The 25,292-nt window shown below is 38.3% G+C and overlaps 1 protein-coding gene across 2 annotated transcripts in view; it reads left to right on the top strand.

Moving 5' to 3' along the window:
* Nucleotides 1-25,292, top strand: part of NELL1 (neural EGFL like 1) — a 297,446-nt gene that overhangs the window by 54,097 nt on the left and 218,057 nt on the right. For both annotated transcript variants that reach the window (XM_074884815.1, XM_074884814.1), the window contains exons 5-10: nt 8,376-8,472; nt 14,220-14,292; nt 14,533-14,615; nt 19,938-20,072; nt 20,934-21,036; nt 24,527-24,600. In XM_074884815.1, the coding sequence (XP_074740916.1) occupies nt 8,376-8,472; nt 14,220-14,292; nt 14,533-14,615; nt 19,938-20,072; nt 20,934-21,036; nt 24,527-24,600 (565 nt within the window). The remainder of the gene's footprint in view (nt 1-8,375; nt 8,473-14,219; nt 14,293-14,532; nt 14,616-19,937; nt 20,073-20,933; nt 21,037-24,526; nt 24,601-25,292) is intronic.

Below are 25,292 nucleotides of genomic sequence, written 5' to 3'. Positions count from 1 at the left end.
AAAGTTAACAATATTGACCTGGTTTGTAAAGGTGTTTGAATTTAGTTCAGGATCTCCAGATGAAGGATACCATATGGGTGTAGTACTCTGAGAAAGATGGATTTCTGCCATTCATGTGGCCGATGTCATATCCTTTAGTGGGTCCAGTCTTCTACTTAGAAACAATAACAATGATTGGTTTTAGTTTAATGCCCAACTGCTAAAATTCATCGATAAGTTTGTAGGAAACTGAAAAGCCTAATGTGTTTTGTAAAGAAATCCCCACACAGGCAGATAATATCTCTGTGAATTTACCCTTATTCAATTTATGTGTGGAGGATAAACCCCCAAACCTGACAGTGAAACATGCTCTTCTAACCATCTTTTCTTGCATTTTTTTAATTTCCTCCTGTTTGTTAGACGGTCTTGAAAGTTGATTTTCCTTTCTCTTGAATGAAAAGAGATTGCTTGTAGAGTTTTATTTAGATATATTTTTATTTTTAAATTTAGATTTGTAGTTGGAATAATTAAACTGAAAAGTAGAGTACATTAACCTTATCTCTGTGATTATACAGGAAAATCAATGAAATCGTTTGGGTGACTGAATTTGAAGACAACTTGAAAACTAAGCATGTACTTTTGAGTCTTTTACCTAACATACCCTATTACTGGACACCTCCTATTTTTTTCTCCCAGACTGAACAATAACTTTTGATTAAATAGTTGCCAGTTACTATTGTATATTCAAAATTTAATAACAAAAGGCTTCCCTCAAAAACTGAGATTTTAATCTAAATTGCTTTCCTCTGTTAAGTGATTGTGAACTCCTATACTATGACAGAGGAGATAGCAGGAAAAATCAAAATTTCCCTCAGGAAGATTATTTTTCTGAAACAGAACACTGGAAGCTGAATGAATAATTCAGTTAAAGTTGCTCCAGAACTGAATGCATGTCAAATAATGCATCCTATCTGTAAACACTATCAAGAAAATCCAATCATGTTGGTATTGACACATTTTCATTGGGAAGCATATAGGAAATGGGTTGAAAGAGAAATATGTAGAGATATCCTAGTATTTCTTTTTAAAAATCAGTTCTTAAACCCTTTGGAAGAACAGACATAAAGACAAATGCCAATATTGTCTCTTCAAGTTAGGGACTGGTATAATCATCAGTTTCTTTATGCAGTTAGGATTCAGAAAACATGTTGGACAAACTTTCTGAAACAGCTGATTATTTTTATATCTTGGGCTGTGTTAGGAGGCCTGACATTTGCTATTTCAGATGTACTGCCCCAGCTGGAGATGGTAACAATGGTCAAGGTCATCAACACCTCTGCAAATTAGATTAGGAGAAAGACAGATGAAAAAAAATGGGGGAAACCTCCCTCTTTCCTCTGACTTTCTATTAGAATAGTTGAGAGTGCTATTTCAAAGACTTTGCCCTGAACAGTGCCTTATTTTGTGGGAGTTCTCCATACCCTTCAGTTTATTTAAAGGATCTGAGGATCCAGATGGATGTATGCAGGGTAACGAATGGTTGCAAGAGAATGTCAGTTTTGAGGATCAGGTTTTGAATTGCAAAAATCTGCTTCGATGATTCACCCTGATGTCAGCAAGGGCTCCTGTGCAGTCATTGGAGGTGCCTTCAGAGAGTGATTCATTTACTGGAAGATGAATCACACCCTAGAAACACTTATGTCTCTTCGTTAAATGAAGCTAGAGGATGCTCCACTATAGTATAAACTTTTGAGATATCCAAAATTGGGTGCTATGAATACAACACCTGGTCCCTACATGGAAATTTATACCTTCAACAGAGTAAGTGTGGCAGCCATAACAGGAAGCAAAAAGCCTGTTCTTGGATTAGCAGAGACCAGGAATTGGGAAATGAGTTTCCTGTGCATCAGCCACAATCATATTTAGACTGCAGCTATTTGTTTCTTAATTGTACTACTAATAAAATAAATCTCTCCAGTTCATATCTAGCCAGCAAATTTGAGAAGGCATGTTCCTATTTTAGTAAACTACTCATAGTTTAGACCTGAAAGAATTTGGAAATTTCATTATTTGGTACGCTGCATTGTAGTAACTGTTGTAGTCCATTTTACTGTTCAGAATTTTAGGCAGTTGCATCTCCTGATCAGTCCGTGTTGGCTGATGTATTCTAATGTGAACAGACACAAAGTTTACTTTCATGTTCTGCTAAATATTTCAGCTATTTCCAAAATGCTTCTGGCGTGGCAAATACTGTATGTATGAAGTAGAGCTGCATCTCCACAAAAGTGGAAGTAGGCTCCAAGTGTTAACTTTTGCTTGAAGTTGCGTGTAAGAAATCTTCTTCAAGAGCAAATTCCATGTCACCTTTTTTCCAGAGGGAATGTGGCCAAGTGCATGAGGCAGTTAAACCTCAGTCGTGCTCAGTCTAGTGGCTTAGACCTTGTGCAGTGTCCCTCCCTGACTCTCTTTGTAATCTTGGTTAATCAGCGCGTCTTTCTATGTTTCAGTTTGCACACATGTAAAATGAGGATATTTCCCTATTTTACCAGAATGTTACAAAGATCATAAAAGTAATTTTAGATTGAGTGCATGGAAGAGAACTGTCTCCTTGTCCAACAGAGCTTGATTTCTAGAGAGGCTCTTCCTCTACACAGAAAAGGTGTGTGTATGTGTATTTGCATGCAAATATTTTAGATGTGCTTCCTTTCAGGAATCCACTGATTATTTTATAGATTTTCTGTTTTCTGCACATTGTATTCATTATGTCACAGATGCCTGTTTGGAATGCGTCCTTGAAAAAGGTGTTTTGGAGGATTGCATAAGAATGCTTAATACATCAAAGTGTGCAGATAGGGTAGAGATATAGATACAAAACACAAGGATATCGTGGGTCTTTGTCAATTAACAGGTGTTTTTCTTACTATGTTTATCTAAAATGGATCAGTGGTTAGTGAATGTATTCTGAGCATGAAAATTTCAAGAAAGAACAATTGGTTCATGGTTGTATTACTGCAGGTTTATGGTTTAGCTTCTTTGAAATATGTCAGCATAAAGTAGGGGCAAATCAAGCTTTCTCTTGGAAAGTGAATCCAGTAATCATAAATCTGAAAGTCTGAAGTATGGAGTAGAGCTTCCATTAACCTAGAGACCTGGGTCTCCTCATGCTGGAGGGGCTATTCAGTCTGCAGTAATTTTAGAGACCACAGTTCCCTGGAGTCCTCTTTCTAAGCATTTCTGTTCTTGTGAAGTGTATTGCACATTTCTCTGTGTGGGTATCAAAGCCAAATATATTGGAAACTGATCTCCAAGGAGCTCTAGACCAGCACTTCATAAACTGGAAGTGTAGTAGATATAATTTAGCTATTCATATGCCAAATACAAAGTATTGGTCAAGTGTGGATAAAGCCATGGAAGGTGACACATCTCAGCCCAGAAAACCAAGCAAGGGAATGAGAATGATGTGGAAGCTTAATGTAGCTGTAAAAAAAGAAGAATCCTTTTGAGTCTATTCAGCAACAGTAGTTTTTCAGCCTGAAAAACACCTCTTTTCTTCTAAAAGAAAACCAATACAGGAAGGGGAGCAGAGCAAGGGTTTTTTCCACTTCACAAGCAACTTCTAAGTAGTAACTTTTTTCAGTGTACTTTGAGATATGTGACAAAATGTTCATGCTTTATGGGTTTGTCTAAGTGTAGAAAAACCCTGAAACATCACTGGAATAATCAGTAATATTTGATAGATTTGTAAGTGGCATACATGTGTGGGTAATGCTAATGTCTGGGTGAAACCATATTCCCAACTATTTACACAAGTGCTGCCTTAACCATTTTGTATGGACAGGGTGTCTTCAATACCTGTGAGGTCTCTCTCCTCAAAAACCTGCTCTAAGAATGCTGCACCACGATGTTCTTGTGACTTAAACCATGAACATGGTGCCCAGGAGACATGCCCCGTCCCAGGCTGTACTCCAGCTGCAGGTCAGTCAGCTCTGCTGGCTATCAGCTGCCAATGCATGTAGCTGGTGAAGCTTTGTTCCCTGATGTTATTAAACCCACTGATTGAGAGTTAGGAATTCTGTCATGTTTCTTTGCTCATATTGATTCAAAAACTTCTTCCACGTAGTTCCAGTTTTTCTTTGTATAGCTGTTTTACCATTATGTAGCAGCTTCCAGTCTTGCTGGAAATGTCCCTTGGATTTTTTTTTTTTTTTTTTTTTTTGTATCACTTTCCCTTTTGGTCAGGCGTTGCAGGGCTCTTGTTTGTTTTATTTATTTATTTTAAAAATTCTTCTTCATTAGACAAGTAGTATAGAGTGAACCATGTTCCTTGTGATTCCTTTTTCTTTTTTTTTTTTTTGACTGTTATGAATTCAGATGTGCTTTTTGACATTTTCATTTCTCAAGAGTATAGAGGGCATTATAGGAGCAGCGATAAACTGTGCGTATGCTTGCTGGGGCTTTTTTGTTGATGTTTAACAGTATACAGGAATAAACTCTCATTGTTCGCAAAACAAATAGTGTCAACCAAAACATATTTTTACATAGAAAGATAAGCAAGGACTGATCTACATCTCATGCCTTCTCTTGAATCCTAAGCCTGTTACTCCATGGGCAGATCTATGGAGAAGAAAACCAACCCGTCTCTTAGACATATAAGGCACAAACCAACCTTTAATTAATTCCTTAAGTTAATTGCTGCTTCAGAAATGGAATTAGAGTAGAACAGTAGAGGAATATCAGAAATCCTGAACATGTGTCTTATGAAGGGCACTTTCTGAAGAGACTCTGGAAGGATGGTCGCTACAGCCTTTTCCACATAGGTTGAAAGTCTTCGTTAAATCATCAGAAAAGACAAGATAAACTGCTTTAGCCTGTCTCTGATTTGTCTTCCTTACTTGCTATTCTTGAATTGTCATATAATAATGTCAGTTAGGTTTTCGGGGTTTTTATATGTAATTGCAGACATATATTATAGAGTTCCTTTATAAACTTTAACTAGGCCAGGTGAATAAAAATCAAATATTCTTCAATAAGTAGCGTTGTTGAACCTGGTCAGCATTGGCATTTTATCTGTTAACAGAAATGGAGTTCTTTATGGAGTATTGACTAGTCTTTTTATGAGATTAGAAATTTTCTGATGAGGACATTATTAACCTAAGTCATGAATAAAGATGTGTTACATATCCAAAGAGAAATTCCTAATGTGATAGTACAATTCAGTGATTAGTTTTCTCAAGGAGCATGTCAATTCTTTGTTCCTCATTCAGCATTTTGCAGCAGTTTTGCATTTGAGTGAGTCTTCAATATTGCATGAGGTACGGCAGAAGGGGTCTACTTACACTTTAAAATATTGATAGAGGTGGTGCATGCAAAATTCCTGTAATTTTCAAAAGGTGGTTTAAAAGAATATCGTCTTGTTTTGCTGTTTGAGCAGGTAAAACAGCTCAGCATGGCAATTTTATAGATAGTAAGATGTAGTTAACTAGTGGAGGCAGAAATTTCCTAGAGCTTTGCATGTATCATGTTGATAAAATGTGATGAATTAGGGCTCATAGTAACTATAATAAACTTGAGCAATAAAATTAATGAGTATTAGAAGTCTTCTGACTCCTGTATTCACATTCTTAAGCTGGAATTTTCATGTAACTATTTTGTTGTTAGGTTTGAGATTTTTGTTGTTGCTTCTTTTTAAGGAAATAGTAAGTTTGCCTCTAGTTTTTTAGATTGCTTCCATTTGGTTTCTTCTTTTCTGGATAAGCAAAAGTGGGTGGAATATATGACTCTTTGTACTTTGACATAAACTTTATAGAGCTTTCTTGAAGTTCTTTAATAATGGGAGGTTATTCTAGCCTTCTGCAAATGTATGAGTTTTCCAGTAGCATGGTGTGGTGGTTTGATCTTAGCTGGATGCCAGGTGCCCACCAAAGCCACTCTATCATTCCCCCTCCTCAACTGGGCAGGGGAAAGAAAAGGCTCATGGGTCAAGATAAAGACAGGGAGAGATCACTCACCAGTTACCATCACAGGCAAAACAGACTCCACTTGGGGAAATTAGTTTAATTTATTACCGATCAAATCAGAGAAGGGTAATGAGAAATAAGACCAAATCTTAAAAACACCTTCCCCTCACCCCTCCCTTCTTCCTGGGCTCAACTTCACTCCTGATTTCTCTACCTCTTCCTCCCAAGTGACGCAGGGGGATGGGGAATGGGGGTTGTGGTCAGTTCATCACACGTTGTCTTTGCTGCTCTTTCCTTCTCACACTCTTCCCCTGCTCCAGCGTGTGGTCCCTCCCCCAGGACACAGTCCTCCATGAACTTCTCCCATGTGAGTCCTTCCCACGGGCTGCAGTTCTTCACAAACTGCTCCAGCGTGGGTCCCCCGTGGGGTCACCAGTCCTGCCAGCAAACCTGCTCCAGCCTGGGCTCCTCTCTCCACAGGGCCATGGGTCCTGCCAGGAGCCTACTCCAGCACAGGCTTCCCATGGGGTCACTGCTTCCCTTGAGCATCCCCCTACTCCGGCGGTGGGGTCCCCCACGGGCTGCAGGTGTGTCTCTGCTCCCCTGTGGGCCTCCCTGGGTGCAGGGCACAGCTGCCTCACCAGGGGCTCAGGGGAATCTCTGCTCTGGTGCCTGGAGCACCTCCTCCCCGCCCTCCTTCTTCACTGACCTTAGGGTCTGTAGAGGTTCTCTCTCATACTCTTACTCCTCTCTCAAGCTGCTGTCATGCAGCAGGTTGTTTTCCCCCCTTCTCAAATACATTATCCCAGAGGTGCTAGCACCATCGCTGATGGGCTTGGTTTTGGCCAGTGGTGGGTCTGTCCTGGAGCCGGCTGTCACTGGCTCCATCAGACATAGGAGAAGCTTCTAACATCTTCTCACAGAAACCACCCTTGTAGTCCCTCTGCCACTAAAACCTTGCCATGCAAACTCAATACCTCTGGCAACTTACAACACAAAAATCAATGATTACACTTGGTGAGCCTGTGCTAGAAACACTTGAGGTGTAAATAGGAAGAGATAACTGCAATGAGTTGTGCTGATTGACTTGTATTTTTTTCTTTGGTGTTCATTTTTCATGTTCATTTTAAAGGCATAGCTTTAAAGAAGGAAGAAAAATAATTTCACCCCTTTTAAACATACAGATAATTTCACCCTTTTAAGCTGTGGGTCTTGACACATTCTGTCTTTTATATTGGCTGTCACATTGGTGTGATTGCACAGCAATACATACTTTCTGTGAGCTGGACAGTAATGGAAATATATTTCATCATATTCTCAATAATCCTTATTAAGCTTGTTGTTTTTGTTATGAAGCAATAAGTTCATGGCTTCCACAGATGTGACATGGCAATATGAGAGTCCAGGGTCAGTATCTTTGGTCGTGAATTTTTCATGTTCTAAAATGATAGTGTCATTGTAGTGGTCTCAGTTCCTGAAAAAGGTGTTAAGGAAACTTCATTACAGCTTTCCTAAAAATAAATAAAAAACCCCAAGCCAAACCTTTTAAAACTTATTTTTGTGAATTTAAAAATGCTGTTACAGCAATTTTTCATGAATTAATTTTAGAAATTTGGTATGTAGATGACTGCATTCATGTGCAAGTTTATGCAGTACATAAAGTTTGCTTATGGACCTGACGTTACTTGTTGTCACTGTTATTTCTTATTGCTATTACTTCTAGTTCCTTGAAGAATAACCAAGAAAATGACCCTGTTGTGCTAGGTACCAAACATATACAAAGAGGTCCCGTTCTGTACCAGACCTGTGACAGGGCCAAGCTGGATGTGCAGTAGTGGCAGCACATGTGAGCGTGCAAGCCCAGTGAATTCAGTAACAGCAGCAAACAGGGGAGAAGTGGGTGCAAGGAAGGATGAATGACACAAATGTAGAGACAAAGAGGCCATGGGAGTAGGGGTGGAATAAAGTTTCTTTGTGAAGTCTACTCAAAATTCTAAACAGTCTGAAAATCCCAAAGGGTTGTTTCTCTCGTTGGATCTTGTGTGTGACTGCACTTTTTCTCCAGAACGGGTAGATGAGTTTGAAGGACACCCCTAGGCTAGGATGGTCCCATTTGACTGTTTTCCCTACTATGGTAGGTTTTGGCTTTGTGTTTCTTTAGCCTAGTGCTGCACAGTTGCACAAGGGGAGTTTCAATCTTGTGCAGTCTTCGTATGTTAGTGTTTTTAATAGTTTTTTTCTGTGTTTGGGTGTTTTGGGTTTTTTTTTTTTTTGCTTTGAAAGTTATACCTTCGTAACTATCAATGATAAATACTTGGTTGAATGAAAACTTTTTTGTTTTTTGTTCTATTTTCCATCTTCTATTGTTAACTAATTTTGACTAGGAAGTTTTCATAGGAGAAAGCGGATTCAAGTAACAGCAGTGTGTTCCCTCTACAGGATTTATGAACGCATCGTTGATCCCCCAGAAACGAATTTGACACCTGAAAGCAATTTATGGCTGGGACAGAGAAACAGGAAACATGGTTTCTTTAAGGTAAGCAGATATGAAATGGCACATGAAGAATAAAATTAATAAATAGTCAACAATACATTTCTGGTAAGTTGTCTTACACTCCTGAAATCTAATTTTATGAATTGTAGTAGAAACTGTGGACTTGGCATTTGAGGCAGGTCCAGCACTTGGAGAAAAGGGTCTCTTCCTGCAAGGCAGAGTATCATAGTCACTGACTACAGTGCCCAGTATTTGGGGGTTTTGCTTGGTTTCTTTACTTTAGGTTTTGTCTACCTGCTGTGCTCTGGCTTGCCACTCCTGGGGACAGAGTGAGACTGCACAGGCAGTGTCAGTCTATTTTTGACTTTCATCTTCTGGCCTGTGGTCCTTCTGGCTTTGGTGGATACTAGCTGTTGTGTGCAGTGCATTTGCCTTGCTGCAAAACAGAAGGTTTTTCTATTCCTGGAGTAACTTCCTTTTTATTTTTCTCAACTAAGTGTGTCAGTGTGTTTCTCAACAGAGAGTGAATAGTGGGTCACTGAGTTTTGTTCAAGAGCTTCTTTGTCCTTTGGAGCTTCCATTGGTTCCAAATGGCCCAGGCTAAAAGGCTGGCTGGCTGGCAGGACTCAGGCTGCTCCTACCTTCTAGCTGGAAAGCCTGTCTTCCATTTGTGAGGCTCCCCAAGACATCATCATTGAGTAGGCCAGTATGGGTGTGAGGAACTTCTCAGAGCAAAAAGAGGATTCAAGTAATGGCAATGTATTTCCGAAATGGCAAAGGACAGAGAAATGACCTACAACTTGAAAAGCCCTCTTCTATATGTTTACTTTCAGCTTTTTATGACCCCTGGGTGGGGCTATATGATTTTCCAGTTGAGGCTGAATTGCTGAACCAACAAAATCCACCAGCAGATGAAAAACACCCCCTCCACCTGAAAATTAATTCTTTTATTTTGTAAGCAAGCTACAGAAAGTTTTCTGATATTTCTTTCAGTTTTGGATCACAAGTCACAGTGCAAGTGTTTATCAGTGAGAGAGTATAGCGGATAGGCCAATCTGCCTATCTTCAATATTGGTGTGCATTTGTTGCCAGGGTGATTTACCACCCACTCAGTTTCCCTTTGAAGCTGTCAGTTCATGAGACAATTTTATAAGTTGCTGTTTTTCTGAGGACCTCTACTCAAAGTCCCTAGATTTCAACAAACTAGGACAATTATTTTATCCTGAAACTATTTATGGTAAGATTGTTGTAGCAACTAACAATTCTGTGAAGCAGAGGTAAGAGCTAACTTTTAACTTAAATGACTGTCCGAGAGTTGTTCTGAACCTAGAGTACATGTCATCCTCCAGCAGCTGAGCTGTCACTGTGAAGTGAAATTGATAGTATTATTTCATTCTACAGCTGTTGTTTTTTTACCTCAGCTGCTTCCCATAATTCCACAGATGGTAAACATATGTTTATAGCTACATAGGAAAAAAAGAAGTTATATTGGATTCGCCCATCTTAAATTCTTATTTTATGCAGGCAGTCAGAGCCTCAGAACTCCGCGATATTATATGTTTGTAAATTAATATTTCTACACGTTAACACTTTGGAAACAGCAGGGTAGCTAATGATATGCTAATGAGCTGACAGTTTTTATTGATCATAATGAAAGCCGACAAGTGCCTTCCTTTGCTTTATGCATGCTTGAATATTTTACTAACTTTCTTCAGGGCAGAAATATAATTGGTTATATTTTTTTAATCCCGCTTGAGAGTTTCAGAAATCTTACTTTTTTTTTATGTTACTCATTGCAAAAACTTGGGATTTTGCCAGTTTGTAAAGAGTACACATCTCTTTCCATATATTTACATGCTCAGCAGGACCTCCCTTTCTTTTTCAGTGCAATTTGTTTCACTGTTTTAGCATATAATAAAATAGATCTATTTTCCTTAATGTAAACAGAGATCTGCAGGGAAATAAGAGCAATAAAAAAGAAATAACATTTTTCTATGTGTGTTGGAGCCATGATAATGTATGTAACAACAAGCACTGGGTACTGTTCTAAGCATCATGTTTGCTGTTCCAAAAATTTTCTTAACTTCAGTGGTAGTTAATCAACTGCTGTGTCTCTCCATAAATGAATAGCACTAAAGCACATTTTGGACCATATTCTCATGCCTGTTTTAGGTCATAATTCTTCAGTAGATCAGATGAGGAAGGAATGGATATGATATTCATATGCTATTCTGTAGCCAGTTGCTGCAATTTTTCTTATTTATGCTTTTGTTCCACATCCTTACTTACAGTGATTATTCCACAAGTAGCCCTGCTGTGTCTGTGGCCTTGCTGGGGAATGAAGCGCTCTATGGCCTAATCAAGGGAATTGAAGTCTCACCACTTACAACTAGTATCTCTTACTAGTTGTAACTTACCTGCTACGGCCAAGCATTTGGAGTTCAGACAAGATGGAATGGTTTTAGCCCAGCAGTGGCATGTGCTAATGTAGAGCAGACTTAAGATAGCTTTGTCTGTCTGCTTTAAAGGGAATCTCATGAATTAGTTCCTTTGAAAAATACATGCTGATCCTTCAGGTTTCTTTGTGGGGCCCAAACACAAGATTTGGTTTAGGGCTAGAGAATACCGTTATAATCAGATTAGGAAACCGAAGTAACTGCAACTGAAAGGAGGAAGAGTGTGATACCAGACATCCAGGGAACCCTTACTCTAGGATGGATCTGATTTCTGTCAGCATCAGAATTACCTGCAAAATTCATTTCATTGCTGGGGATAACCCTTCCCCCTAAGGCTCCATCCAAAGAGCTGCTGCAGAAACAAGCTTATTAATGCATTGCTGACTAGGTGATTCATGTCAAAAGATGGTAATTTTCATATCTGCTCTAGCAGGCTCTATTGATCCTGCTGCTTTGTCTGGGCGTTGTATAGTAGGTGCTTGAGAAGTATGTTGGTATTTTTACTGCACAGCATCATATCTTACTTGGGCCTCTGTAGTCATTTTGGTCTCGGTGTGGTACAGACTAAGGTGAGGTAAATACAGCTGGGGTGGCTCTTCAGGCACCTGGCATGGGGCATGCCTGCCCCGTGGAGAGGAGCACAGTGCTGATCTGCTGGAGATCTCGTGGTGTTGGCATAGCATTGCTGAGACACAGGGTTTTGGGCACATCTGCTGGTGCCTCCGTGAAAAGCCTTTCACTAGCCCTGGCCGATGCATTATTTCTATGGGAGAAGTAGGTTTTAAAGAGGGTGAAAGGCAGTGGAGGAAATAAAAATGCAGAAGTCGAGAGCTCATGGAATATATGAGCCTTTTCACAGAACGTGGGAGGAGTCCTCTATTTAATAAAGACATGAGAAGTGCAATAAACAGGGCTTTTGTATTGCATCCTCATGGGATGGGCTTGATACTTAGTGCTACAGGCCTGAATTTAATCTTATAGCTGGTAATCTGCCTGCACAGATGAAGGCTCTTCAAGCTAGTGAGTCCTGATGCTGAACTAAAGCTTTGGTTGTAACTAGCTAAATGTTTTAATGATAACATAAAGGTGATGCCTGCTTGGGAAGGGAAAAACTAGGAAGGCTTTGACCACTGACATCTCCCTGTCAAGGCTGAATCCTGACGTCCTTTCACAGAATGTGACTGAAGAACGCCACCCTGTGCCAAAGTGAACCAAGGCCCTGGGCTTCCCCTGGGGAGCTGGGCATGCCTCATTCTCCTTCTGGCTGTGGTTGTAGAAAGCTCTTGGCAACCTAGACTTAATGCTGAAGGAGGAATATCCCAAGTTTGTTCATATGTATCACAATAATTACGGTTCTAATAACTGTTTGCTATAATGAAGTCTTTCTATTAAAAAAATACATCAGCAAAATTTCTGCTCTTTGAAGGTTTACTTCTATATTTGATCGTATTAATTCTGTTTCAGAGGGTTTATAGACTTAGAAGGCATCTATATTGGTGACTTGAAGTTCATACGTTTTTCCATGGTAACATGCTTTCATGTAGCCAGAAATTAAGACACAAAAAATAATTGTGTTTCCTCTTCAGGTTGTATTTAAATGCATATCTACCCCAAAGACAATTGAGCGGTGGGGCTCTGATGCAACAAACATAACAGAAGTTTAATATGAAGTTTTAAAAAAAAGGCTGAGGAAGACATCACTTCTCTCTGGATGATGGCTTATTAGCTGTGTGATATGCTCTGGTGAAACTTTGTAATCTCATTTACTCTTGGTTGAGCTTTTCACTGGAGGGGCTTAAGCACTGAAATATATTTTTGTGCCTCACCTTCTAATTTCTTGCTGATGACTGCTAGGCTTTCAGGATGTTCCATTTCCAGTGACAGTATTACTTCTCATTATTATGATGATTTCATTATTCTCATAGATGAAAAGGTTAATAAATGTATATACTTCTGCAAGAAAGACAGTGTGATCTGGTTATGTCTATTAATATTTTCAGTTAATATTTGAGCATGGAACAGTAAGCAGGAAACTGTGCTTGCTGATTACCTTCTGTTGTTTTATCAAATAAACACATAAATGTTAAATGTTACTTACTGTACTTGCCAGGCTTCAAGGACTATCTGAGGCCTATATTTTATTTATGGATGGAGTTCAACATTTTGAGCAAGTGACTATGTCCTCAGTCTGCAAAATTCACTCTATTGCAATTTAACTGAAAATTAAAATATAGTCTTACAAATCAGTAATTTAATTAGATAACTGTCACAATGATAAATTTCCTTTCAAATTAAAGAAATTCTTCTGTGTCTGGGAGGAGATAGAGCCATGTCACAACATCCAATTAATAGTCAGGGAAAGTGCAGATAGCAGCACTAGAAGTCCCTTGTTTTTCCTTGCTCCTCTCCCTGAGTGACCATGATGTTATTAAAGTTAGTGGATCTTGTGGAGTAAGTACGTTACATAAAGATGGAGCGAGAGCTTTGTACTGAGCTTAAAAGAGCAAACACAAGCTTTGGCATTTTCTAGGCTATTTGAAGGATCTAGAGTTCTTCAGGCCCAGGTGTGCAGGGATACGGGGCAACCCTTTGTGTCTGCTGCTTCTGTCAGGGATATCCTTGCAAGTCAGGGACAACAGAGGATGCAGCTGGCACTGCACCTTTTGGACCTTCCTCTCTCCTGTCCTGCCAGGTTCAGTTCCCCGGCCTCATACAACCTGCACTAGCTGGCTCTGACCTTGGAGTCCTGACTTCTGCCAGTCCTGCACAGGGCATCTTTCCATCTGTCTGGATCAGAAAGAGGATTTGATTTAATTCTAACTGATAGCACGATTACATGAACTGCCTGTTGAGATACAAAGCTAGTAGGCTAAATTAAACCAAACAACTGAAGGGTAAACTCTCACTTACCTCTTGCACTATATACATCTCTTTTCATAATGTTTGATTTCACAGTCTTATTTGCCTAAATCACTAAAGAGTATCGCTGTGTTTTCTTTTTGTCTTTTGGAAAAGTGTGTCATAGGCTTGAATAATGGATATTATTTCACTGCTTTTTCACCAGTCTCATCCCATTTTAAGACATTTAAGCAGCTTATATTTGGTGATTGCAAAAGACAAAGCAGTATTATTTCTGTGTTTTATGAAAATTAATATCCAAACACACAGGAAGATAGGAGGAGGAGTTGTATTTTGTCCATCTTCAGTTATTTTCCTCATGAGTAAGCTTGTCAATTTTTTGTACCCACTTAAGAAATGACTTGTGAAACAGCTTGTACAGATCTAAGTGAATGTTTACAATCTGTATTACCAGTTTTCTCTTCTTTTTCAAAGGGTGTTATTCAAGATGTGAAAGTCATCTTTATACCTAATGGATATATAACACAGTGTCCTAATCTGAATCGCAGTAAGTAGCAATTTCTTTATTCTGTTTTAGATTTTTCATACAAATTAATTTTGTTATAAAAATAATATTTTCAGGCTTGTAATTTTTGCATGTGCAGACTTCCAGAAAGCAAAAATTCTGTGTAAACAGATTGCATTTTATGTTCAGATAAATCAAGTCTGATATACTGTTGATTATTTATGGGTTAATGTGTCTTTCCTTCTCTTCCTTTCTGTTTCTTTTTACTCTTCCTTTATTGAGCATGCCCAACCTGCAGTGATTTCTTAAGTCTGGTGCAAGGAATCATGGATTTGCAAGAACTCCTGGCAAAAATGACTGCAAAAGTAGGTACCTAAGCTGCTTTGTCAGTTGCCCATTCCTTCTGTGCTAAGACCAACATGAAAGTATTTATTCCTTTTGCAATTATTCTACATTTTCATGGTAGAGCCATTTTTTTTTTTTGCTTCTGCCAGTAGCCCTATCTGCCTTGGCCTTATGGCTATAGCTTCACAGATGTCACTTAAGCCTTATACAGTTTCTATTGTCTGCCTTATTATTTGTAAGATAGTGACAAAATGCCCAGGGTCTGATTTTTTTATAAGAAGCCTTAGCATGATTTCCTTTTTCATGCTGAGGGAGAAATAGAGAAACAAAGGAGTGAAATCCCTTAGCAATTTCCTCACCATGTGATGCTGTCGAAGGGTGTGTGTTTGCCTGTGGGAAATCCTGTGAAGTCTTCAGGACTGGCATAGTCTCCTTCCTGGGAACTGAAATGAGCCATCAAAATGGGAATGCCTGTGAAGCTGCTGGCTGTGACGATCTTGACATCACCTTTGATCAATGGCTTTTACCAGTGTAAAAGTTAACCCAGTTCCAGCTGGTGTGGTGTGTGCTGGTTTTTTTTTTTTTTTTTTTTTTTTTAACACCCCCCCCCCCCCTCGCCTTGGTTTAGATTGTGAATAGGAGGAATGGGAAGCTGTAGTGGGTTTTTTTGTTTAGGATTTTGGGGATTTTATTTAGACTTGACTCCCACGATACACAGTCAACCTCTGTGTTAGCCAAGGTCCTTCAGCTAAGACTGTGATGAAGTTTTGGGATGGGAAGCTGTGTTTTAGAGGTGATTGAACCCCCTCATGTGTGTTAAAGGGCAACCTGTGAACTCTTTTTGAGGTCAGTGTTGGTGAAAGGGCAGTAATGTTGGTAAAGGGCAATTAATTGTCTCATCTGAAACAGCACTTATGTGTTATTTACTTATAGATTTAAATGCAACTACAACCAACCTGTAGATGCCTTTAATCTCAGTGTAGTTACCGAACGGGAATTTCAAAACTAGGATTTGCATAGTAGTGCTATTAGCATGAAAGCATTAAACTTTTTACTGTGCTGCCTTTAAGTGTTCTTTTCCTTCCTATTAGGAAAGGGGAAACTGTTTTTAGAGAGTGTGGGCATTATACTGACAATCCACTTACTCAGCTGACATGCTTTGGACAGGCTGACTCCGAATGTGAAATGTGAAGTTTTTAGTTCAGTTTGCTGCTTGTACTGTGAGAGAGAGGCAATTATTTTGAGCCCTGCTGGTGGTTATGAGCAAGTTCCAATTACACACCGTACCGAGTAACTTGCTTTCTCTGCTGTTAATTATATTTTTGCTTGCTAGTACTTTATGAGGGGAAGCAAATAACACAGTATTTGTGCTGCAAAGACTGTGCTTCCGTAAAGTGGTACTGGGATAATGCTTTACTGTGAGTTCGTTTTCTGTTATAGCAGTGAACTGATTGTTTTGTTGCAGTTGTTACAGAAATACTGTTGTCCCGGAAAAATGCATGCAGCAGGAAAGGGAGTTAATTTGGTAGACAAATGTAAGTTAAAAATAGAGGGACTGGAGGGAAGCATTAAGGTTTGTATCTGCCTTTTCAGTCCTGGCCACAATAGCCACAAGTGTTACTAATGTAGATATAAGTATATCATATGGGGATGATATATGGCAAGGTAAAGAGCAAGGATTAGAAGGGCTGTGCAGCTGCCTGCAGAGATCCCGCTTAGCAGGGCAGGTGGTCAGAGAATGGCTTGCTAATGTATGTGAACAATGAACCCCAGCTCCTGTCCTGCACCAAGAGATGCAGAGCATGAACGTGACGTTTTGGAAAAGTGGGCCCTGTGGTTTGATGTCCAATTGTTGCTTTTAGGCTCTGCTGTATCTAGGATTTCAGTTTCTTCCCTCAATCTGTGTTTGGTTACAGCTGTATTACAGCGCTGAATAGACCAGTGAATGTTGTTTGCAATGAATGCGTATGTGCAGATTATACAACGTAAAACTCTAATCATTTTGGTAGCAGTGCAAATTATGCAGTATGTAGGCAGGAGGAGATAGTACTCTCTTGCTTGGGCTTTACCTCAGGGTCCCATGAGTCTAGTGCTGGCCCAGGATGGGACATGGAGGTTGTATAAGGGGCCCAGCAGAGCATTGTCTATAGCAGATTGTCATGGAGTGTACAGGAGCATTTGATCATGACCTGTAACAAGCTAACCACCATTATGTTATTTTCTTACCTATGTCTTGTGAAGACGTAGCTTTTAAAGATGAATAAATGCTACCTTTTTAAGCCTATTTTGTTTTTATTGTAATTTGAATTAATTCTGAATCTTTACAGTATATATGTTTGATTGATTTAATCTTGTCTCCTTAAATAGAGAGACACCATAGGTCAGAGTGTGAGAAATCTGGCTAAAATGTTAATTTGCTGCAGGAGAAAAGGATCATGTTGTATTTCAGCATTCCCAACTGCCATGCTGGAATACTGTTAGCTCCTCTTTAAATATAATGGCTAAAATAATTCATGCAACTTTAACCACCTACTGAAATCAGTATGGGCATCTCCTGCACTTCTTTGAGTGGAATGTAATTTCTTTTCAGTAAATTATGGGCCTGCACTTGGGTGTGCTTTGTATTCAGATGTGCTTGTTAGTGAGGACTCCCAGCACAAAACTTTCTGCTGAATCTTTCCTCGGTTGAGGTCAGAAAGGTTGAAGCTTGACTTAAACCAAGAAAAATCAAGTGCTCGAGTTCATTGATGGACTAGTTAATCTGGCTTGTTTATATCATGGATTTATATGGGCATGAATACTTTTATGAATAACAATATTTTTGCTATTCATTTTGCCAGAAACAATACATTTTTAACAGAAGTCTGTCATCTTTCAGTTTTTTGTATGGGCAGAGGAGAAGCAAGGAAAGTGTTAAATAAGTTTTGTGAATAATAGCTAGCCAAATATTCCTGAAGGTTAAGAATTTAGGGTGTGGTTAGTATATGGAAAGTGCTTGGTATGGTGTGGGCTGCTTCTCCCTCATTAGTTTATTCATTTATTCAAATGTTTGAAGCTTGAGAATTTTTTACGGATGTTTTAAATGTTCAGTAAATCTAGTTGTGTGCATTTGGCATCATTTGGAAGGATATTTCAGCTGAATTTAAGGAATTAGTTGTTTTATTAAGCTCAATAGAAGTCTTTCAACTAAGGATTGAAGTTTAGAAACAAACTGAATGTTTCTGGTCACTCTAGTATAGCAGCTAACAGTTTAATGTTGTTTCTGGACAGATTCTGTGGGCTGTGATACATTAATTGATTTCTGTGTTTTGGAGGGTTTGTTGTTGTATGCCTTCCTTGTAGTGATCTACTTGACTTATTTGCTGTATTTAAAGATATTTCTTAGAACAGGAGGTAAACAATTTTTAAGTAAATAAATTTTATCAGGATATTGCAAATGACAAAAAAAGTTAATAAATTGAAACTTCTTTTAGAGCTTTCTTCTTTCTCTAGGGAATAATTTCTAGGACAGACAAAAGACAATGTCAAGTGCCACTTCCAAATCTGGATATTTCTGAAGTCCTTTCTCTCTAGAATTTATATGGTCCATTTATATGGGAATGTTCATTTAAAAAAATGAAATACAAGATACGTAAATAAAGTAGAAGTGTAAGACAAACACTGTTTTAACGAGACTGAATATATTTTATATACTGTAAATATAATGACTAAATATAATGACCTGAAAAGGGTTTGTGCTGAAAACAAGCAGCTCAGTAAGAGGATAGTTTTGCCTCTAGAATGTGAAAAGTGGTTTTGAAGTCACCAGATCATGCTGAATCTGGGGGAGATGAGTATCAATCCCAGAATAACAACTTAAAAAATGAAGAGCTTTTATTCAGTGCTTTCTCTCATGAGGACTGCAGAGGAAAAAAGAAACCGCAGAAATTGGCCTAGTATTTACTTTCTTTTTCTTCCCCCTAAATAAGTTGCTCTTTTACTGGCAGGAGTGAAAAAGGACATATTAGAATACATTCATTGAAAGCGGGTGGAATTTTAGAGGATGGGAATATATGAAATTCAGGTGTATGGCGTTATGTAAAAAATACTATAGCACTGTGCATTTCTTTTTTTAATAAAATTTGCTGCTGTTAAAATGTAGCAACCTATAATGTAGGATAATAGCATCATGTTTATAGCACAATAGAGTATGCATCCATCTTGTCTTGTTCCAGATTTTGGTAGCCTTGCTATTTACAATGGCTTCAGTGTGATGATTATATGCATAAGACAAATGTGAATGTAAAAAATCAAGACCTTGAGAAACTCTTATCCAACTGGCACCAGTTGTTAGAGCAATGGCAGTTCTGGGGCCTGAAGAAAGCAAATATTTACTTCTAAATATTGTCTCTATTTACATATTTCATTATTTTTAGTATTAGTAAATGGGAAAGTCTTTTTGAGTGGTTTTACGGATTAGAGATGATGGCACTGGGTACAAGGTGTGCATAGACAGGGGTTGTTCCTCTCTGGAGGATGGTAAGATGGTACCTTGTATGAAGGGGAGGTCTGTGATACGGCTTAGGAGAGGGTGTTTCCAAAAAGCCTTGTGCTTTGCTGCTGCTACATGAATAAGCACTTATTGCATAGCATCTCGTCAGTAAACAGCAATTGCTAGCATGCAGATGTAATACTTGGAAAGGATGCATCAGTTTTAGCTTCTTGATACACATTTTAGTAGCTGGAATTGGGGCTGTACTGGGAACAGCAAGGAGTGTTAAGAGCTAAGCCACCACCCCAGGGTTTACTCCAGGAGCATGGCTTCTCCATTAATCACAGTCTGGGAATATTTTGTTCTACACTGATTTAAAATGCTTTCTTTCCCCTCTAAATCTTGCTTGCTCTTATAAGGTTAAGACCTTTCTGAAGTGGCTGATGCTTAACAATGATGAGATGGGGATGATTAGAGAAAGTGAGCTTGCCAATCTTCGTGCTTTTAGATTTATAATCAGGCTGATGAACAATTAAGATATTTTTTTTTTTTTTTTTTTTAAAAAAAACCCCCAATTATAGTCTGTGTATTTTTGGTAGTGCCTGGACGTTCCCGGAGGGCTCTTAGTGGAGTTTGTTACAGTACAAGAGACAGTTGATTGAGTCAAAAACTGTTGTCAGTTAGCATGGATAGCTCCATCAAAGTCTGAGGAGTAGGGTTAGTTTATACCTGCTGACATCCTGGTTCAGTGTTTCGAAGGTTGTAGTCAAACTTGGTTCGGCTAAAAATAAGTATACTGCTTTCTCATATTTGCTTTTTTAAACCGTGTGTTTGAATTGCAGAAATCTCATCAAGTTACTTTCATTTGTAGTTAAATTATGCAGAAACAAGACTGAGTCAATTGGAAGACTGTCATTGTGAGAAGACTTGTCAAGTAAATGGATTGATCTATAGAGACAAAGACTCATGGGTTGAAGATGATCACTGCAGGAATTGCACATGCAAAGTAAGAATTTCTAAAGAGTTTAAGGAGTAGGACCTAATTAAAATGTGAAAATGATCCTTGAATACATAATGTTAACTCTGACAATTACTATGTTTTCAGTATGCATCTAGTGGCAGTATGAACAATAGGGAGGGACATTGGTAAAATAAATAAATAAAAATTTGACATTGGTTATATGCAAGCTTCATAAATAAATTCTGCTTTCCCTTGACATTGCTTTCTTATTTGTCCTAATTATATCTGTGAGGACTTAACGGTTTTGGGGTGGAAGTGTGGCATTGTCTGTGTTTGGTTTGGAATTGTTTTCACTGCAGTAATTTTTTCAGAAAGGAAGCATTATCTTAATAGTATTCATAGATGCTTAGTTGCATCTTGCATGGTAACAACATGCAGATTCTGTTTTCAGTGTTTATCACTCTGAAAAAACGAGGAACAGAAGAGAATTAGTATGTAAATCTTGTCTCGTTGAAATTATTTGATAAATATCTGAAGAGAGTCTTTGTTTGCTCAAGAAAATAGAAAACTGATTGTTAAAAATCTCAAAGATGATTGGCACAGCCTACAGAAAGTGGTGCTTATGTTCTTGTAAATATGGGCTTATGTTTTCCACTTAACATGCTTTGCTCAGGGAAAGTGGGGTAAAACCAGTAATATCTATCAAAATGGGGTGGTTTACCTTCAGATGCATTTTGATTCAAGTTCGTAGTTGGACAGGATTAAACTTCTTGCTGAAGGATGGTTCTGTAATCCACAATGCTATTTTCATTTACTTAAATAGTTTTTGGTCTTCTATGTTTTGTATAAAATACTCACTAATAGCAACAGTTGTAGTTGAATTTTGTGTTAAAAACCTTTGCTTAGAGTGGAGTTGTGGAGTGCCGAAGGATGTCCTGTCCCCCTCTTGATTGTCCTGCTGATGCTCTCCCAGTGCACGTGGAAAGTCAGTGCTGCAAAATATGCAAGGGTAAGTACATCACACGGACCTTTTAGTTTTACCCTCTAAGCAGAGTTAAGCTTGTCCTGAAAGCAGGCGCATTTTATGACTTCCATAGGTCCTGGTAATTCAGGTAACATGAGTCTCAGTGGCAAAGTTGATTTCAGAAGGAAACAAATAACTGCTGAGAAATGAACAAGCATTGCAAATTTCCAAGATTCTCTTTTCACCTATCGTCAGTGTAAAATTATTCATGTACTTGTTTGGCGCTGTGAAGCCTTATTTGGCTTCAGCTTGTATCTCCTGTTGATGTTGAGGAGCATCAGGCCTATGGTCCGAACTTCCGTAGTGATGAGTAATAAACTGAGCTGTTACCTTTTTGGATATCTTTTATTTTGGCTTGGAAGGTGGTGTTCTTTAAAATAAACATGACAGAATTTCAGACCCTCGGTTAGTATCACTGTGTGGAGTGATAGTTTGCTGTAATGAATTTCAAAATAAATTCATGAGAAGAAAGACAAAAAAGTATATTTTGTGATCAGTGCTATTGTCAGCTCTCAGTTTCTTCTGGAAATAAAAGCTGTAAGTAACATTTCTGGAAGGAATATTCAGTATTTGTTGTCCTAATAGTAGTACAAGAGACAAAGACAATTCGTATACAGAAATTTTAGCTGAATACTGATGCCAGTCTTACCTTAAGAATCACAAATTACCTTTTCTTTTTTTCTTCCTCTGTTCTTGGAGACTAGGAAACTTCATGCATAGTTTTTCAATAATTCATTAAGATAGGGATGTTGAATTATTTTAAGATTTATTAGGAAAATAATAACACTTTTTCTAGCATTCCGTCACCCTTCTTCAGTCATTGAATTTATTAGTCCCATGCACAAATGTCCTTTAGCAGTGATCTTGCACTTACTCTCATTTACTCGTCATCTCATCTTTCTCAGCTATATGTCGGCATGCGTATCCTGCTTACTAAAAGATGTTTGTGAACAGAGCACTTGGGTGGTAAAATGGCCACGTTGGCCTGTATTTTTTGACTCAAAATGTTTTTATTTGTAACGTTCCGAGTCTAGAATGTTCTTCCACAAAACTGTATGCTTCTCTTGACACTCCTTTGCTGACATGCATGTATGTACAATGGTCAAAATCTGACACAAAGGAATTGTAAGGCACAAAATTGTAGTTTCAACGTATATCCCCGTGAGTAAACTGTGTTCCTGTTATTTGTAATGGGAAGATGAACAATCAAACTTGCCTTTTGTCAGTGATTGGCACAAACTTGACTCGTTATTCTGACAAGAACTCAGCGTGTCAGTCAATGGGAAGAGATGTATGGAGGTTGATTGAAATTGATTGTAAATGCCAGCTCCTTGACAGAATGATGTGCTAGGGCCACAGTCAGTGACTTTTGGGTAGATAGTAGTAATTGTGGAGGCTTTCCAAAGAGCTGCACTGCAGGTGTTAATTTCTCCATGCTTTTCCTATTTAGCTCTGATAGAATCATCAGTTATAATTTGCTGTCCCTAGGGATTATTGAATGGCTGGATTATTGAACAGTTTCCTGTCTTAGCTGAGGGTTAACGAACAAAGCAGCGCTAACATCTGATATGTTAAGGGTTTTAAAAATGAGGCTGTTCTGTTTTGATCCCTGCCATCTTTTGTTAGCCTTTCAACTAATATTTGACAAAAGGCTATAATTTTGTTTTAAAATCTCATTATTGTTCTCATTTGTATGTTAACTTGCTTTCTGGTGCGTCCATTCTTTTGTTAAATGTAAATGTAAAATGTCAGGCGAATAGACAGAAAGAAAAAGGAAATTTCTCCAATTCATCTTCTCACAGAAATAGTTACTGGGATTCCTAGTTTAAACAAAGCTTCCTGACCTGAAGTTTTCTTCATAAGTGAGATCACAACAACTCAGGCATAAAAACTAGGGCAGCTTTAGAAGAGTGAAGAAAACTAGGATACCAAAAGGAAGAAGCCTGTTTTTACTATGCAGTGTTGATAATGAAAACTGAGTACTTGTAAAAACTCTAAGCATTCTTTTTTTTTACTTTTTTTTTTAAAAGAAATGAGCATTTTCAGGAGTGTAAGTTTAAACAAAAAGTCCTTACAAGCAGATTTATGTCTGAAAGCTTATGAAAATTGATCTATTAGTCCTTTATATTTAAAACTGGCGAATCAAAGTGTCTATGACAGTTGCTTCTGTGGAATACTACCCCTATTGGTATCACCCGTGAGGGGTACTCACATGCACCTGTAAGTGCCTGGTTCCTTTACCTGGGTATTCAGGAGAGAAATTGAGGTAAAACATTTACTAGATATCTGTGACATTTTTTTGAGAACCAAGTACTTTGAACTTCACTGTGCATTAGCCTTGACTCAGAAAACTTTTAAAGCTTTGTTCAATTGCAACATAGGATTCATATGTTTTAGATATCCTTTCAGTGTCATGGGTCAAACTGTTACTGGTCGAGTGCAGAGAGCTGGAACACCACAACAAAAAGTTGTTTAGCATTGATCTTGTTAGTAACGTGGAGTGCCTTTACGATGGATGCTTGATTCGTGTAAGATCATAATAGTTGAACTATTCTCTTTAATTAATGCATTTACTGTCCTCCTCTGGAATTGAAATTTAGACATCTAGTTCCAGGAGGACTGTGATAGTTATGGTAATACTTGACTGAGCAGTATGCTGCTGTGGCCTTGCTGGAGGTTACCTCCTTCACGGTGGCAGTAGTCCTAAGCTTAAGCTAGTTGTTTGCCTTGAAACTCCATGAGGAGTGCCCATGTGTTCTAGTCTGTTGGTTTGGTTGTGGAGCTGCTCATCTTAAGAAGAAGGATCAAAACTTCAGACAAGATTTTTTTTTTTTAGTAGGAGCTTTCAGTTTGCTAGGAAATGTGCTTATTTCATGTGTGCTTTATTTTTCTGAAATAGTTTTTTACAGTTTGTTGATTCAGTACAGTCATTCGCTGCATCTAATCCATTTTTGCAGTGCTCCAGCAAGTTGAAGAGTTCACCTTTGTGCACACAAAAAATATGAAGATTTAATTGAAATCTGTGCTTGTATTATTGTCTTGAACAGTACGCTAATAAATGTCTCCATTTACGGGGGAACTCCATAAATGTTCTTGTAGTGAGTCATGAAGACCTCTAGTAACACAAATAGTGTAGCTAATCTATGGAATGTCAGTAATGAAGATATTTTCTATTGAATACTACTGAATTTGGTCCAGTACATATTGTCTTATGCTCTTACTCCTTCTCTTTAGTTTGGGTAAAAATACTACTTGCTCTTAAAATGAGTTTATTGTTAGCTGTTTTGTTTGTAATTATATATAATACTGACTTCTGATGAAAGCAAAAGGCATCGTATTTTTAACATATTCATATTTTTTCAGTGTATGTGAATACTGGTTTTACTTTTGTGTTATACCTTGCATTTGTTTACTACTTAAATAGTGATTTAATGTCTTTATTTTTAATGTCCCTCCTTCTCCTCTCAAATTACAGCAAAGTGTATCTATGGAGGCAAAGTGCTAGCAGAAGGTCAACGAGTATTAACCAAGAGCTGCAGGGAATGTCGAGTAAGTTTCAGTTGTATCAACTTTTCCTGATTTTAAAAGTATGTGTGGTGTTCAGAAGTGACAATAAGTTAGTGCATTTCTTTAGGCTTTCTTCATGCAAATGTGACATCTGTTGTCTTGAAAAGGTGACCTTGAAGTCAGTGAAAGCCACAAATATGAAAACAAGGCAGGAATGCGACCCTTGCAGGGTAATAAAAACACAGGCAAAATGACTTGGAGGGATGTTTTCTCTTTCATCTCTGCTTTCCTGAGCTCTAGAAAAATGCAACAGCATCTTGACCCAGTTACTAATTTCATCCAAATTGCTAAAATTTGAAGCAATGTCTTATAGTCTGAGTTAGTCTAGATTTTCTCTAGTATTGTTTAGACTATGTGTAGCCCTGCCAATATTTGAGGTAGATGATGAAGTATTGGACTGGACTGGAGTCTTTCTTGGCAAGTTCATAACACTTAGACAACTACAGTCAGTATGTAAGAACACAGTAAACGGAGGCTGTAAATGATAGGAATGTTCAGGGAGTGTTAGTGAATATATGAGTGCTATGTGGTGTGTAAGTGTGGCAGAAACCAGCTGTTGTCAAGACTAGCCTTAGAAGGAGGAGAGAGGAGTAGTAGATGATTACAAAAGGCCCATTGCTCTGCTGAGATGTGTATTTGTTGTATGTGTGTGCTTTAAATATGATTTATCACTT

This window comes from Strix uralensis, chromosome 15 (assembly GCF_047716275.1).
Source record: "Strix uralensis isolate ZFMK-TIS-50842 chromosome 15, bStrUra1, whole genome shotgun sequence".
Taxonomy (NCBI): Eukaryota; Metazoa; Chordata; class Aves; order Strigiformes; family Strigidae; genus Strix; species Strix uralensis.
This window is presented reverse-complemented; position numbering and strand designations above follow the sequence as displayed.